Here is a 14,348-nt window from a genome sequence, read left to right as displayed (position 1 = left end):
GTCCCTACTTCCTCTTTGCCCTTGGCAGTAGGAACAAAGAAGGGAAATTTCAAAGGTGATTTCCAGGTTTCCAGAGAAAAGTGAATAGTTACAGATGAACTGTCAGTGCATGCCGTGTGGAGCAGGGCAGCCCCGAGGGCGGGTGGAGGAGGCTGGCTCACCAGAGTCCCTGCTTGCTCACTGGAGGATCTGAGGTTGACCTGATGCTGCTGGGGCTTCGGTGGTGCCCGGGCCATGGGGGCATGTGACGCGGCCGGAACAGAAACCAGAACTCTCACAGAGGTCACCTGGCACCTAAGTCACCCTGGCCGAGGGTTTCTTCCACCTCTCGTTTGGCAAAGGCTGCCAGGCAGAAAGGCGTCCAGTGTGGTATCCAGTAGTACTGTGCTGTGCGTGTGCCCCTGAATAATAGATGCCTCCAGCTCCTGGCGTTCTGGGGACGCAGTGAGTGAGGCAGCTGTCTGAAACAGCCCCAGAGCTGGTGAACTCCACTTGGGGTCTGCACGTGGAGCCACTTGGCCTGAAAGTCCTTTATTTTGGGGGAATCTCTCCTAGTTAGCCCGCCCTCCCTATCCCTGTCCATGAAAGCCAAAGAGAGGGACTCATAAAAGCAGAAGAGTTGTACGCAGCCACCGTGGGAGCTGGCAGACAGCCAGGGTTGAGTTGAGGAGTGGACACAGTCCAGTGTGGCAGGGGCAGTCCTCTGCCACTGCCTAGCTACCTTTTGTACCACCTGCAAAACCCCATCCAAACCCAGGAAGGGTCAGGAGGGGCCAGGGACTAAACATGGATTCTCAGGGTTGGAGGAGTGTGTAAAATAGATCTCCAGCGGTATCCTGGAGCTCAAAGGGCCACTCACTCCTCAAGGCGTTCAGGTCAAAACTACCTAGGACCCTATCAGGAATCAGGTCCCATGAACTCATCTGGGGCAAGTCAGAGGAAAAGCAAAAGCAGCATCTGGAAGTGGCTTCTGAACCGCCCCCACTCCTGAGGCTGGGGAGTTGATTTCAGAGCTCAGCACTAAATGGAATTAAGTGTAATTACAGCCCTGATCCACATTTCGCTCTGTGCCACCTCCTCAGCAGGGGCGGGGAATGGGGAGTGGTCCCACACTGGGTCCAAACAAACGTCCCGTTCCTGGGTTTCGGACAGCTCTTGGGCCACAGTGGGCTGTGGGGAGCACTGCCCCTCCCCGGGGACTTGCAGACAGCCCTCTGCTACAGGCGGGGCCTGGGCCTGCCCCAGTGCCGTAACTGTGGAGCTGAGAACCCAGCGAAACACAGGCAGGAGCATCAGGAGACTGGACGCTGGCATGAGCCCTCGGGACAGGGACTGAAGGAAGTGTTCTAAACCACTGATGCTGAAAGACTTTAATGTGCACAAAGAAACCTCACATTGGTGACAGGGAGAGAGAGGAAGGAGGGTGGGGAGGACGGAGGCCCAGGGAAACCAGAGCTATGGAGACAGAGGCCTTAGGGAAGAGGAGGTGGCTGGGAGGAGGGCTGGGGGTGGGCGAGGCAGAGAAGCCCATCCCTTGCTGAGAGGAGAGGGGATCAGGGCGGTGGCAGAGGCAGGCTCTTGCTTCATCAGGCTGGTCAGCATGTGGCCGCCTCTGGCCTTGATGCTTCGCTTCCTCCAGTTCCCTGAGCCTGTTCACTTCCTGCTGGAGCCAGGAGCCCTGGGCTGCCCTGACCCTGCTCTTTTAGATGTCTTTCCAGGGGCTGAAGTACTGGGCCTGCGGCGAGAAGAAAAGCAGGCTGTGAGGGCCTGGGCCCAGGTGTTGCCCACTGCCCTGCAGGCCCTGCAGCTCCCCGGGCTGGCGGTGTCCATTCAGCACCCATTGCAGGCTCATGCCAGGGACCGAGTGAGCAGGATGCCTGGGTTCACAGTGCTGGCGAGGACACAGCGGTCATCAGGCTACGTGACTGTACAAGTGGTCTGCCAGGGCCCCCCTGCCAGGCCCTGAATCACTTTTCCTTCTTCTCGTGACAAGCATGCTGCTCCCACCAGAGGCTGGTGAGATCTAGTTCCTTGGGGCGTGAGGGTGAGGTTTGTTCTCTAGCCTTCTCAGAGACTTGGTGAAATCTGAGACCCAAACCACAGGCTGTGGCCCACGTGTCAGCCCTAAGTCAGAGGTTATGGGGTAAGGACGGGAGAGGAGTCAAGAGGAGGCAGACTAGGAGTGGAGGGGCACTGGTGGTGGGGTGGGAGGTGGTCCTCACAGGTCCTGTGCCCCTCCACAGAGGGCTGGGGGCTCAGGCAGGGAGACCCCGAGCCGGCCCAGCAGGGTGCTGCTTGGAGACATGGGGCTGGAAGGGAGGGCACTAGCACAGGGGCTGAAGTTGGTTAGGTCGGAGGCTTGGGAGTCAGGCTGCCTCATGCCCTGATTCTGACATTCACACAAGCTGCCTGCGTCACGGGGGTAAGCCATCGAGCCTCTCAGGGCCTCTGGTTAGTCTGCTCCTCTGTAAAATGGGCTCCTGGTAACACCTGCCTCATGGGGGTTGTGTGGGTTCTTATAGAAACAGATCTTCATTCAAGAAACACTAGCTGTGAATATCACACCTACAAGCTCTGAAGACTCGGCGGGGGTAGGGGGTGTAGTGGAGAGGACCCAGGCAGCCTGGGAGCCTTCCTCCTAACACAGCAGGAGGCCAGCCTCAGGCCCACAGCACAAGTGGGCAGACGGTGAACAGCTGGGGCCCCTTCCTGGCACTGCTCGTGACAGACTGGCACTCTGGTCCGGACTTTTCCCTCTCCAGGACAACTTTCCTTTGCATTTCCTGAGGACTGCGCTTCTCTGTGCCCCTCCCCTCCGCACCCACCCTGGGCACTGGATTTTTTTTTTTTTTTTTTTTTTGAGATGGAGTCTCGCCCTGTCGCCCAGGCTGGGGTGCAATGGCGCAATCTGGGCTCACTGCAACCTCTGCCTCCTGGGTTCAAGCAATTTCTCCTGCCTCAACCTCCAGAGTAGCTGGGATTACAGGCGCCCGCCACCATGCCCGGCTAATTTTTTGTATATTTGGTAGAGACGGGTTTCACCATGTTGGCCAGGCTGGTCTCCTGACCTTGTGATCCTCCCGCCTCGGTCTCCCAAAGTGCTGGGGTTACAGGCGTGAGCCACCATGCCTGGCCTTTGGCACTGGATTCTTGATAAGAATGATGAAGGCCCCTCAAGCATCCCCACCCTTCCCCCACATGCCCGCTCCACCCACGTCCCTGCCAGGAGCTCAGCAGCTGCAGCGAGGGTGGCTGCGCTGGTGGCTCTGGCCAGCCCTGCCTGACCACTTCCCGCCCCTCCCAGGTCTGGGGGCTGGGGGGGCACCACCTGGGGCTGGCAGTGGGTCAGAAGCTCCTGCCAGCGGATGTAGGTCTGGGTGGCCAGGTCCTTGAGCATGGTGTGGTGCGTGGCCTGGGGGCTCTCCCGGATCTGTGCGCTGATGTGGCGATCCAACTGCATGCACAGCAGCTGCAGCTCGCCCTGTGGAGGCGGAGGGAGGCCGAGAGGCGAGTGTAGCACGAGCCAGGCACATCCAAAGCAGGGCAGGAGGAGAACAAATTCAGACAAAGGAAGGGGCACATTTGAGTGACTGTTCAGAGGCTGAGCAGGAAAAGGAGGACGGGGCCAGCACAACTGCTAGGGCGCTGGTCAGTGTCCCTTGGGAATGGCTCGGCTGGTGGGGCACCGTCGGGAGGAAGAGGCCCTGGCTTTCCCGGGCTGGCTTCTCTCTCAGCCTCCTGCTCTCTGCAGTTCCTAACAGTGGGCTGGGCGCCATCCCAGTCAACCCCACGCCACTTGGGGGAGAAGACACAGCTGGGCACCCCCACCCCAACCCCGGCCCTTGGGAGACTCACCCACTGGTCTGGAGTGACGTCCCGGCAGCTGACGACCACCCCGGCCAGCGTCAGAAGGCTGTGGCACAGGTAGCAGGCCTGGAGGGAGAGCACAGGGGGAGCTGCTTCTCTAACTCCGCCAGGGCAGCACGGCAGGCCAGGGCGGGGCTCACTCCACCCCTAGGCATTCAGCGACAGTTTCCAGGGAGGCATCTTCAAGGCGGCCTGGGTGAGCCAGGCTCTGGGCCCGCACTCACTCGAAGCTGTGACTCCCTAGCAGGCTCTCCCAGCCTGCCCTCTGATGAGGTGCCAACCTCCCTTCCTCTAGAAAACGGACTCAGCCATCCAGAAACACACACTGTCCCCCAGCCTTGTGCCGGGACCACAGAGGACACCTTCTGAGAGGAGCGTATCCACTCTGACCTCCGCAGTCTCTGTTCCCCGGGCCACCCTTACCCGTAGGTACTGAGGCCAGGGTGCCTCTGTGCAAACAGCAAAGGGAGCCCCCTCTGGGGGGATGTGGCCCATGGCTCCTGGACTCGGCTTACCCCTTGGCAGAATGCCACCTGCACCAACACGGGTGTAGCCTGCCTGGACAGCCTCCTTGCTGACCCGAGGAGGCAGGTGGAGAGACGGGAGCCGATGGTTCTGGCTGAGTGTCTGCACACCTCGCCTCCATCCTCATTCCTGCCAACTGCACACTCTCAAGCAGTGAAAACAGGACGCAGGCCTGCTCCATCTGGCCCGAGAACAACTTGATCTTGAGGCACCCTCGGACTCTCTTGGTGCCCATTCGCTTATGGGCTACGTGCTTGCCGTTTAAAGAAACCAAGTCATGGGGAGTGTCCCAGGGTGTGAGGCTCCAGGAGGGACGCGGCCTGCTCTGGAGTCCCAGTCACTGCCTGCAGGTGCGCCCTCCACTCAGAGGCCCCGCTGCCTTGTCCTCTCAGCTCTCTCTTCACGTCTAGGATCAGGAGGCGGCAAATGACCAGCCCTGCGGACAAGCAGGGGTGGGAGAGGTGGGCTCTAGAGATGCCGGCAGGTGACAATGGGCTGGAGCTCAGAACCAACCCATGGCCCAGCTTCCCCTGACCTTATCACCCTGCCCTCCCAGGGCGCCAGGCAGTGCCTCAGCAATGGCTACAGCTTCTTTGCACAGGCCCAGGAGTCTCCTCAGGGCAGAAGCCAGACCGCTTCTCAGGGCATCAGATTTGGTGCCATCAACTGACTTCTTAAACCCAAATACCGGCCAGGCACAGTGGCTCACGCCTGTAATCCCAGCACTTTGGGAGGCCAAGGAGGTAGCCGGGCACGGTGGCGGCGCCTGTAGTCCCAGCTGCTCTGGAGGCTGAGGCAGGAGAATGGCGGGAACCCGGGAGGCGGAGCTTGCAGTGAGCCGAGATCGCGCCACTGCACTCCAGCCTGGGTGACAGAGCGAGACTCCGTCTCAAAAGAAAAAACAAAACCAAATACCAGTGTAAAATCCTGAGGTCAAAGGCCACCTGAGGCTCCCACCAGCAGCACCCACCCTGCCTGGGACCCAGCCTGTTCTTCAACACAACCGTGAAGGCCCACGGGCGGTCTGACTCCATAGGCTGACCATGTGGCCCTGCACACGGCACGCAGAGAAGACACGGTGGGGGAAACTGAGGCATGCCTCCAGGAGAGCTGCCGTGGGGTGGGGAAGACCCAACCTCTGTGAAGCCCAGCTCCCTCTACCTGCCGGGTCCCTGTAGCAGCCTGTGGGTGCCCCAGTCGCCCGGCCCAGCTGGCCTGCTGGTGATGCACTGCTGGCTCCCTGAGCTCCCCTTCCCTCCCACCTGGCCTTGCCTTTGGGACTCTGTCCAGCCTTCGCAGTCCTGCAACAGCTCACTGCCCCTTGTCATAAAGCAAGTTTGGGCCTGCGTGCCGGACACTATACCTTGACTGAGACACGGCGACGTGAGACACTCAGGCATTAGAGGGAGAAAGATACTTCAGGAGGGCAACCATTTGGTCAAGAAATAACATATCTCTGCTTCTGCACTGACCAAAAGGAGAAAGGGCCCTTCCAGGGGTTTGGGGGTATGGAGAGTACAACTTAGAGGCTTCAGGAAGTGACTAAGCTAAAGTGAGCCCCAAAGGAACAGTAGGAGTTGAGGCAAAGATGGCCCTGTGCAGGCAGAGGAGGGCTGATGACAGACCCTGAGGGCGGTTCCAGAACCAGAGGCCGGCACAGGTGCAAGGGAGTCAGGGTGACCTGGGGGCAGAGTTGTAAGGACAGGGGGTGCCTGGGGGAGGCAGGTGAGAGAATGTGGCCACACTGGTGTGCTGGAATGTACTAGGTAGTAGGAGAATGAGCTCCCTCTGGGAGAAAGGATTACAGGCTAGCCTTATCTTTCCTTTTTCCTTTTTTAAGATTATTTCTCTACAATGTGTATACTCATACAGTGAGAATACAATGAAAGTTGCTTTAAAACTTTTTTTAACAAGATACTGCCAACTGTAATTGACTGAACCTAACTGGGTTTGGGGTGGGTGTGAGGCCTGGGAGCGGGACTTGGCCATGAAAAGAAGCTGAGACCCAGGCTGGGTGAGGTGGTTCATGCCCGTAATCCCAGCACTCTGGGAAGCTGTGGCGCAGGAGTTGGAGACCAGCTTGGGCAACACTGCGAGACCCCGTTTCTACAAAAAACCAAAAAGTTATCCAGCATGGTCACCTGTAGTCCCAGCTACTTGGGAGGCTGAGGCAGGCGGACGACTTGAGCCTGGGAGGTTGAGGCTGTAGTGAGCTCTAATTGTGCTATTGCACTCCAGCCTGGGCAACAGAGCAAAAACTGGTCTCAAAAAAAAAAAAAAAAAAAAAGCTGAGGCCCGTCTTTGAGAGGGCAAGCGAATGATGAGAGGTGGCAGGGGATGCCGAAGAAAACATCCAAGGGTTATCAGGGACATCACTGAGAATGGCTGGGGGAGGCACCCTGGGGTCTGCAGGGGAGACTGTGTGGGCCTGGGAGGGGCGAGCGGGGGCCCGTCTCTCTCGGACCTTTCAGTCGTAAACACTCCCAGCCCCGGGTGGCGCAGCTCAGTGGCCCGCTCCACCCATGCGCTCTCAGGGGAGTCTCCCCGTATGGAGGGGGCCCGGCTGCAGAGCTTCCCCTCCTAGAAGGAGTCGTGGGGAGGGTCTGAGATCTGACGAATGCCCTGGAGGAGTATCAGGGAGGAAAAATCCGTCAGTGGACTGACCCCAGGCAGTGGAGAGTTACTGGTTTCACAACTTGTTTCTTATGCTGATTCCCATAATTGAATCTGCAGGGGGCAGGGAGGGGGAGGGGAATCCCAGGAAAACGATTCCCAGTGTTTGGGTGGACAGTGAGTAAGAAATGGCAGTCCTGGAGAAAAGCCCTGTGAACCACATTTTATCAGCTGTGTTTTCCAAAGGGAAAACACGAAACCTACCACATTGCCTGGAGGCTGGGTGCGCGTCCTCCTTGCATTTGAGGGTGCTTCCTGTAAGGAAGACGTTGACCCAATTTAAGGAGCTTGGTGGCTGTGCAGATGCCCTCCCTTGGAACATTTCCGGGGGCCTGACTGAAGCTGGGTTCCCAGTAGGGATTTGGAAAAGCAGCCTTCACTACTGGCATAGGAAGTGCCAACACTTCCATCTCCTCCCTGCATTTCCCCAGGACTCTTGGTCTCAGAGTTGCAAAGAGGTAAGAGAGAGTCTGATCCTGTCCAGACAACGGGCGTGGTGTCCCCACCCTCCCACGAGGCCCCTCTCTCTGTGTGAAGGTCAGAGGAACAAAAGCTCAGCGGAAACTGGGGACTCTGTGACCGGGAGCAGGCAGACCCTGAGTCTCCCCATCTAAACCGCCAGCGGCTGTAGACACCCGAGTCGCCCAGCCCAGCTGGCTTGCTGGTGATGCACTGCTGGCTCCCTGAGTTCCCCTTCCCTCCAACCCAGCAGGGGCAGGCACGGGAGGGGTGCAGGGCAGGCAGGGGTGGGCCCGAGTGAGGGGGCCCTTCCCAGCAAGACAAGAAGGGCCAGGTGTGAGCGCTGCGTTTCCTGCTTCCTTCGCAGTGTGACCAATTCCTGAACTTAGCAAGCCTGCTCCTGTCCTGGCTGGCACTAGAGGCACGGTTCCTCTTCCCTTCCACCAGGCAGGAGAGAGAGGCTGAGCCAAGGCTGCAATCCCTGCCTTACCTGCTTCCTCTCCCTCTGGGAGCACAAGGTGGCCCTTCTATATGCCAGAGGGAGGCCCTTCCAGGTCTCTTAGAACTGCTTGGTGCGGTGGGGACTTCACTGTGGCCTCAGGGTTAGCCCTCCTTGGGTGCTGGGGGCTACACTTGTCCAGGCCTTAGGACCTTGTCTGAAGATGGGACCCAGCTCCTGCCCCACGGCACGTCAGTCAGGCTGTGAAGCCCTGATGGGAAATGGGACCCCGGAAACCTCAGTCAACATCATGGGGAAAGGCAGAGTCTAAGGGCATGCCTGGACCCAGTACTGACAAGAACAGCCCGGCCCATCCCTGCCACCGCTGCCAGCAAGCGCCCAGCTCCCGTGTTCTGGGTCTTCCCCGGAGTCTGGCGGGCTGGCTGTTCTCAGAAGTTCCACGCAGGAATGCCTCACTCCTGACTCTGGAGCCTTCACGGGGGCCGTGCCCTCCCCCTGGGGAAGGAATGACAAGGCTGAGTGACGGCAGACAGCAGACTGGGACTGTCACCAGAGGAAGGGAGGTCAGCATCTCCATGTTCTGGTCCAGCTAGTTCTGACCCCAGGCTCCCCCAGCCAAGACTCCCAAGTCAGATAGGAGCGATTAGCAGTGCTTTTGTCATAAGCAAAAGGGAAAAAGGGTGGACATTTCCCAGGAACTTCATCCTTTAGGAAATTCCCCTCCAGCCAACGCCAAGGGAGCGGGCTGTGGCCTGGGCTATTTACGCTGAAGGAGGGCAGGAAAGGAGGACGGAGAGGCTCTCCCAGGAAGCCACTCGCTCTGGCCAGAGCATATAACCTTTCTCCCCGCTCAGGTCATGACCAAGAATCCAGTCTTAACCCTGGACAAGCCTTCAAATCCAGCCCTCTCCTGGAGGCTGCCAGACCGGGTGGGGAAGGCAGACCTGCTTCTGGCAGGAGGACCCTGAGGGACCAGGTCCAACCAGGCTCTGGGGCAGTTAGTGTGTGTGTGTTACGGGGAGAACCAAGGCTGACCCAGAAACACCTGCTGGGAAGGACAAAGATGGACCCAGAGGGCACGGCTCTCCCAGCCAGGCTGCTGGGGCCCAGGGGCTCACCCCCAGGTGTCCCTACCTCTCACTCAGGAAGCTGGCCCTGATGTCTGCTGGCGCTGGGATTCCGGCCTGGGGTCCCCTTGCTTTCTCCTTTCCATGCTCATGGACCCTGGGTGGTGGCAGCCTGGGAACATGCATTAATCCTAGCCTGGCTGGGCTGCTCTCAGCCCAATCTCAAGAGCCTAGAAGTCCAGCCCAGCCCAGGAGAAGTATTCTGCCTTAGGTGTCACCACTGCCACACGAGTCCTCTCAGGACTTAGGGGCAAGCACACGGACTGAAGATCGACTCTAGAGCCAACGGAGTCTGGGAAGGGCTGAAGCTGCGCTGGTCTACCCTGGGCCCTTTCAGACCCAAGGCTGGGGCTGGGTCACAATCCTTTTCTCCCCTTTTTTGTTCAATTTAAGCCTATATAGTACCACTTCACGGCACCCTGATCCAGTAGGGTACGCAGAGAGGGCCTGGGATCCCGCCTTCAGCAGACGTGGAAACGGCGGCGCGGGGAGGTTCCCTGATGATCACGACCCTGTGTCCAGGAGGGGCAGGGCTGGCCCAAGAGCAGGTCTCTGGGCTCTCAGCCTTCAGCAGGAAGAGCTCCCCCCGTGCGCGTGGGTGGTGGTGGGTCTCTAAAGAGGACTCACACTGTGGACATCCCCCTTGGGAGGCAGCAAGGGTCCACGGGCCTCCTACTGGGAGGACAGGGCGAGGCTGAGGCTGCTCCCCCAGGGTGGAGGAGGAATGCCCTTTGCAGCCTGGGCCCCCGGGGCACAGTCTAGGTATCCACACAGGTTGGGCACAACAACAATGAATCATGAGGAATCCGAGGCTGGGCTACTCAGGCCCCAGGCCAAGAGCCTGAGTCTGAGGAGAGCGCCAGAGCTTAGGCGACTGGTGTGTCCATTAGGACACCAGGCAAAAGGGGATGCATTTTTCTAGGTACATGCCTCCTGAGCCCCTGCAGGGTGGCACTGGCCACCAGGACGAGGCTGCCATGTCTTCCCTGTCCCATAAGCAAACCGCACAACCTCTTCCCCTTGCCCAGGCAGCTTCCGCTCCAAGGTTGCACCCCCTGACCTTTGGCTTTGGCAGACGCTAAAGGAGGAAGCAGAGGGCGGTATCGAAAGCTCTGTTCCCAAAGGCAAGCCGACTTGGGAAGTGACTCTGACCAGGACAGGTCGCCGGTCATAAGTCCTAGCGAGGAAGAAATGAAGACATATGACCGACCGCTAGGAAATGAGGCGGTGACCTAAGACCTCTTCCTAACCTAGGGTCACAGAAGACACAGGGTCAAGAGGCCAGAGAACAGACGTCACCGGTGGGGCCTGCCAGGCAAGACACCCAATTCTGTCAGTGAAAGTGCCTGCTAGGGCATGGGGTGGGGGTGACCCAAACATGGTCCCCAAACGCGGAGCAGGGATGAGGCCCATTTAGTGTGACGGGAGATGGGCTGGTAGCAGCTCAGCAGGCAGGACTTCCAGCTCTGCTGCAGTGAATGGCCACTGAATGGAGTTTGCTTTCGGGCGATGCTGGGCAGAGAGGTGGGTGTCTCTTTCCAGGCTGCAGAGGACGCGGGGCCCAGCACATGCCCACACCCTCCACGCCCTCAGAACAGGAGCTCTCGCCTGCACCTCTGGCTTCCTGGAGAGTGAGTTCAGAGATCCAAGAGCCTTCACAGCGGGGATCTCTTAAGTTCTATCCCTAGCTGGGGCCTGGGGCCTGAGCGTCCCTGGCTCCTGCTCGTGCTACTGAGGACAGGGAGGGAATGTGGAGGCCACGGTGCATGGGGCTGGGGAGGGAAAGAGATGGAAGGCTGAGAGCTCCGGATTCCTGCAGACTGTGGTGGGGAGGTTATCTCAGAGCATCTCCCCATTCCTCCATCAGAGGCTGGTGGCAGGAGCCAAGGCACTGGAGGCAAGTCCTAGCTGGAGGTCGGAGGCTCCCACCCAGTCCACTTTCCTCTCTGGCTTCCTGCTGGCGGGGGTCAGGGAGACGACAGGCAGGGACTGGCGGGGTCTTCCTGCTCCTCCAGCTGGGACCAGAGACCTTTACACCAGGGAGATCTGGACCAGAAAACCTAGCTCTGCAGACTGCCCAGAGACGAACAAGATTCTCGGTGCCTATGTGTACGAGTTCACGCCTGTACACGTGCACATCAATGCATACGTGTCAGTGTGCGTGTGAGCGCGTAGGGTGCAGGAGGGGGTCCCTGACACCAGCCAAAACATTGCATAACCACCCTGACAGAGCAATGGTTTTCCCATGGCTTCCCCTTCTTGTCTTTCGCTTTTTCACTTACTGAATTGTCTCCGGGGTGTTGGCACGTCTGGCCAGAGCCTGGGACTGCCCTCCTCATCCTTCCCAGCAACACCAGAGCACGAGGCCACTGCCCGTGACTGAACCACAGGGATGCTGTAAACGTCCAGGGGGCCTGTCTTTTCCCTTCCTTTGTAAGAGTGTCCCAGCCTCCTGTCCCCTACGCTCAGACCGAACTGTTCCATGGTGGCGACTCCAGCTCTGGCTTGAGGGGTGGACCTGAGTCCCAGGCTGGCCGTTCACCGTATGGGAGCTTGCCAATGTGACTGACTTAGAGATGGGCACTGGACCCGAACCAAGCCAATGAGGCGCCACTCTGGTTACGGTTCGAGGGCGGGAGCTCCTTCTCGTCCAGGAAGAGTTAAAGGATGAGGAGACCCAGGTAGAGTGTCAGGTTTGCAGCTGATGAGTCACTTGCCTAGGGCTGCTGAGACAAGGCCATTGAGCCTGGAGGAGGGGAGGGCCTGCCTGGGAAGGCACCAAGGGGCAGAGCCTGGAGGAGGAGGGTGTGACATGGAGGGTTTCTGACACTGTTCAGGTCCCTCTAAGCCTGATGAACTGTCCCAGGGCTTTCCAGGATCTGTGTTTGTGTTTCCGTCACTAAAAAGTCCTGGCAAAGACAGGGAAGAAGGGACAGAAATGGTGGTGCGTGGAGAGCACTTGAGAAGGCTGTGGTCATCCTGGCAGCTGTTCCTGCAGACTGAGGATGGCGTGTAAGGGACCGTCCCCACTGTGCCTGGCCCTCTTCGCTGCACAGCTGGGAGCCTCAAACACTGCAGCCTCAAACTCCTGGGCTCAAGCCATCCTCCCGAGTAGCTAGGACCATAGGCATGTGCCATTATGCCCTGTTAACACCACACCTGGCCTTTTTTTTTTTTTTTTTGAGATGGAGTTTTGCTCTCGTTACCGAGGCTGGAGTGCAATGGCGCGATCTCGGCTCACTGCAACCTCTGCCTCCCAGGTTCAAGCAATTCTCCTGCCTCAGCCTCCCAGGTAGCTGGGATTACAGGCATGCACCACCATGCCCAGCTAATTTTGTATTTTTAGTAGAGACGGGGTTACTCCATGTTGAGGCTGGTCTCAAACTCCTGACCTCAGGTGATCCGCCCGCCTCGGCCTCCCAAAGTGCTGGGATTACAGGCAGGAGCCACCGCGCCCAGCCACCTGGCTCATTTAAAAAAAAAAAAATTTTTCAGAGATAGGGTCTCGCTATGTTGTGCAGGGTGGTCTGGAACAGACTCAAGTGATCCGCCCACCTCGGCCTCCCAAAGTGCTGGGATTACAGGCAGGAGCCACCGCGCCCAGCCACCTGGCTCATTTAAAAAAAAAAAAAACTTTTGCAGAGATAGGGTCTCGCTATGTTGTGCAGGGTGGTCTATGAACGCCTAGCTTCCGATGATCCTCCTGCCTCAGCCTCTGAAAGCACTGAAATTACAGGCATGAGCCACTGTACCTGGACAGGGTGAGGCATTTCAGGGGGAGCCATGGGGGTTGTGGTTGAGGTGAGACTCTGGGTTGACCCTAAAAGGTAGCCGTTCAAGTCTGTGAAGCAACATGTAAACCAGCCACGGCTTGAGCCACGCCCGCGGCAATCCGAGGACAGGAGAGAGAGTCCGGGCTCCGCAGGAAGGAGGGACAGCAGCAGCAAAGACACGGAGCTGAGAACAGAGCGTTTCTGGGAGACCATCGCTGCTTGGATTCAAACGTCCCACGTAATGTGCGGCAGCGAAGCCGCGCACTGGGCCAGCTGGTGGGGGCTCTGGCTAGCAGTTTCATACGATGTGGCAGGCACTAGAGTCTATCTTCCTAAGTTAGAACGAGAGGAAGATAATCCACAGGGTTGTCCAGGAAGAGTTAAAGGACGAGGAGACCCAGGTAGAGTGTTAGGCTGGAAGCTGATGAGTCACTTGCCTAGGGAGAGAGGCCTCGAAGGGTCTCCAGGAGGACGGGGCCTGAGTGGGGTGGGCCAGGGAGCAGGCCCCGGTGCTGCCAAGGCCCTGAGCAAAAGCTGGCTGAAGAATGCAAGCCTGCCTCCGCAGCTTAACTCTGTCACTTCAAGCCTGCTCATACACTTGTAAAGAAACCAGGATTTCTGGGACCCAAACAAAGCTGGCCTGAGCCTGGGCCCTGCCTGGCCTTGGGATGCCCAGAGGTACTGGCCTGTCCCCAGATCTGTCGAGGTCTCCCTCTCCTGGAGGGTCAGCTTCCCAGAGGCCATCTCTTTGAGGTTTATTTTTAAATATGTCTGATCTTCTGAACTTTGGAGGAAGTAAGACAGAACCAACCACAGATTAGACAGCAGAGGAACTCACAAGTTCTGAATATCCATTTTCTGTTCCTCAAAACCAGTCAGTTTCCTCCCAACCCTCCTGACCTTGGCCTAACCAAGGTCCCCAGCCCAGCGGGGCAGTAAGGAAGAGACAGACACATCCAGGTGGGAAGGCAGAGCGCACGGGGAGAATGGGGAAAGAGCGTCCATCTGCCTTTCAGGGGGACAGAGGGTCAGCGGCCTGTGCCAGGGGAACACATGTCCCATTGCTGGAGTTGAGTGTGCCAGCAAGAGAGGGCAGAGGCAGGCACACAGCTGCCAGAGGGCAGGGGCCCCCTCCCTGCCCAGCCCTGCAGCGAAAGCCAGGCCTTTCTCCACCACAACCTCCCATTGAGGCGGCTCTTGGCAGGGTCACCCAGCACAGGGACAGACAACTGCAGTTGCAGCAGCAGGAGCGAAGCAGTAAAACTTGTTTCCCAACTCGATCAACACACGCGCCACACCACAAGGATATACAGGAGATGTGCACAGCACGCACTTATGCACAAACATACAGCAGAGGCCCCGCCCTCTGCAGAACACAAACAGAGCTACTCAGAATGAGCCTGAGTGCAGTGGAGTCGGCACAGCGGGGCTGAGTCTATCCCAGAGCATCACCCAACCCCTGGG

The 14,348-nt window shown here is 58.5% G+C and overlaps 1 protein-coding gene across 2 annotated transcripts in view; it reads right to left on the bottom strand.

Moving 5' to 3' along the window:
- Positions 1–1,355: 1,355 nt before the first annotated feature.
- FAM178B (family with sequence similarity 178, member B) overlaps positions 1,356–14,348 on the bottom strand; it is a 101,208-nt gene continuing 88,215 nt past the window's right edge. For both annotated transcript variants that reach the window (XM_011969630.1, XM_011969631.1), the window contains 3 exons: positions 3,856–3,933; positions 3,329–3,481; positions 1,356–1,735 (listed from right to left, as the gene is read on the bottom strand). In XM_011969630.1, coding sequence (XP_011825020.1) covers positions 1,703–1,735; positions 3,329–3,481; positions 3,856–3,933 — 264 coding nt within the window. In that variant the 3' untranslated portion in view covers positions 1,356–1,702. The remainder of the gene's footprint in view (positions 1,736–3,328; positions 3,482–3,855; positions 3,934–14,348) is intronic.

The sequence above is a fragment of the Mandrillus leucophaeus genome, unplaced genomic scaffold (assembly GCF_000951045.1).
Source record: "Mandrillus leucophaeus isolate KB7577 unplaced genomic scaffold, Mleu.le_1.0 Scaffold9, whole genome shotgun sequence".
Classification (NCBI taxonomy): domain Eukaryota; kingdom Metazoa; phylum Chordata; class Mammalia; order Primates; family Cercopithecidae; genus Mandrillus; species Mandrillus leucophaeus.
Note: the sequence above shows the minus strand (reverse complement) of the source record. Positions and strands in the feature narration are given on the sequence as shown.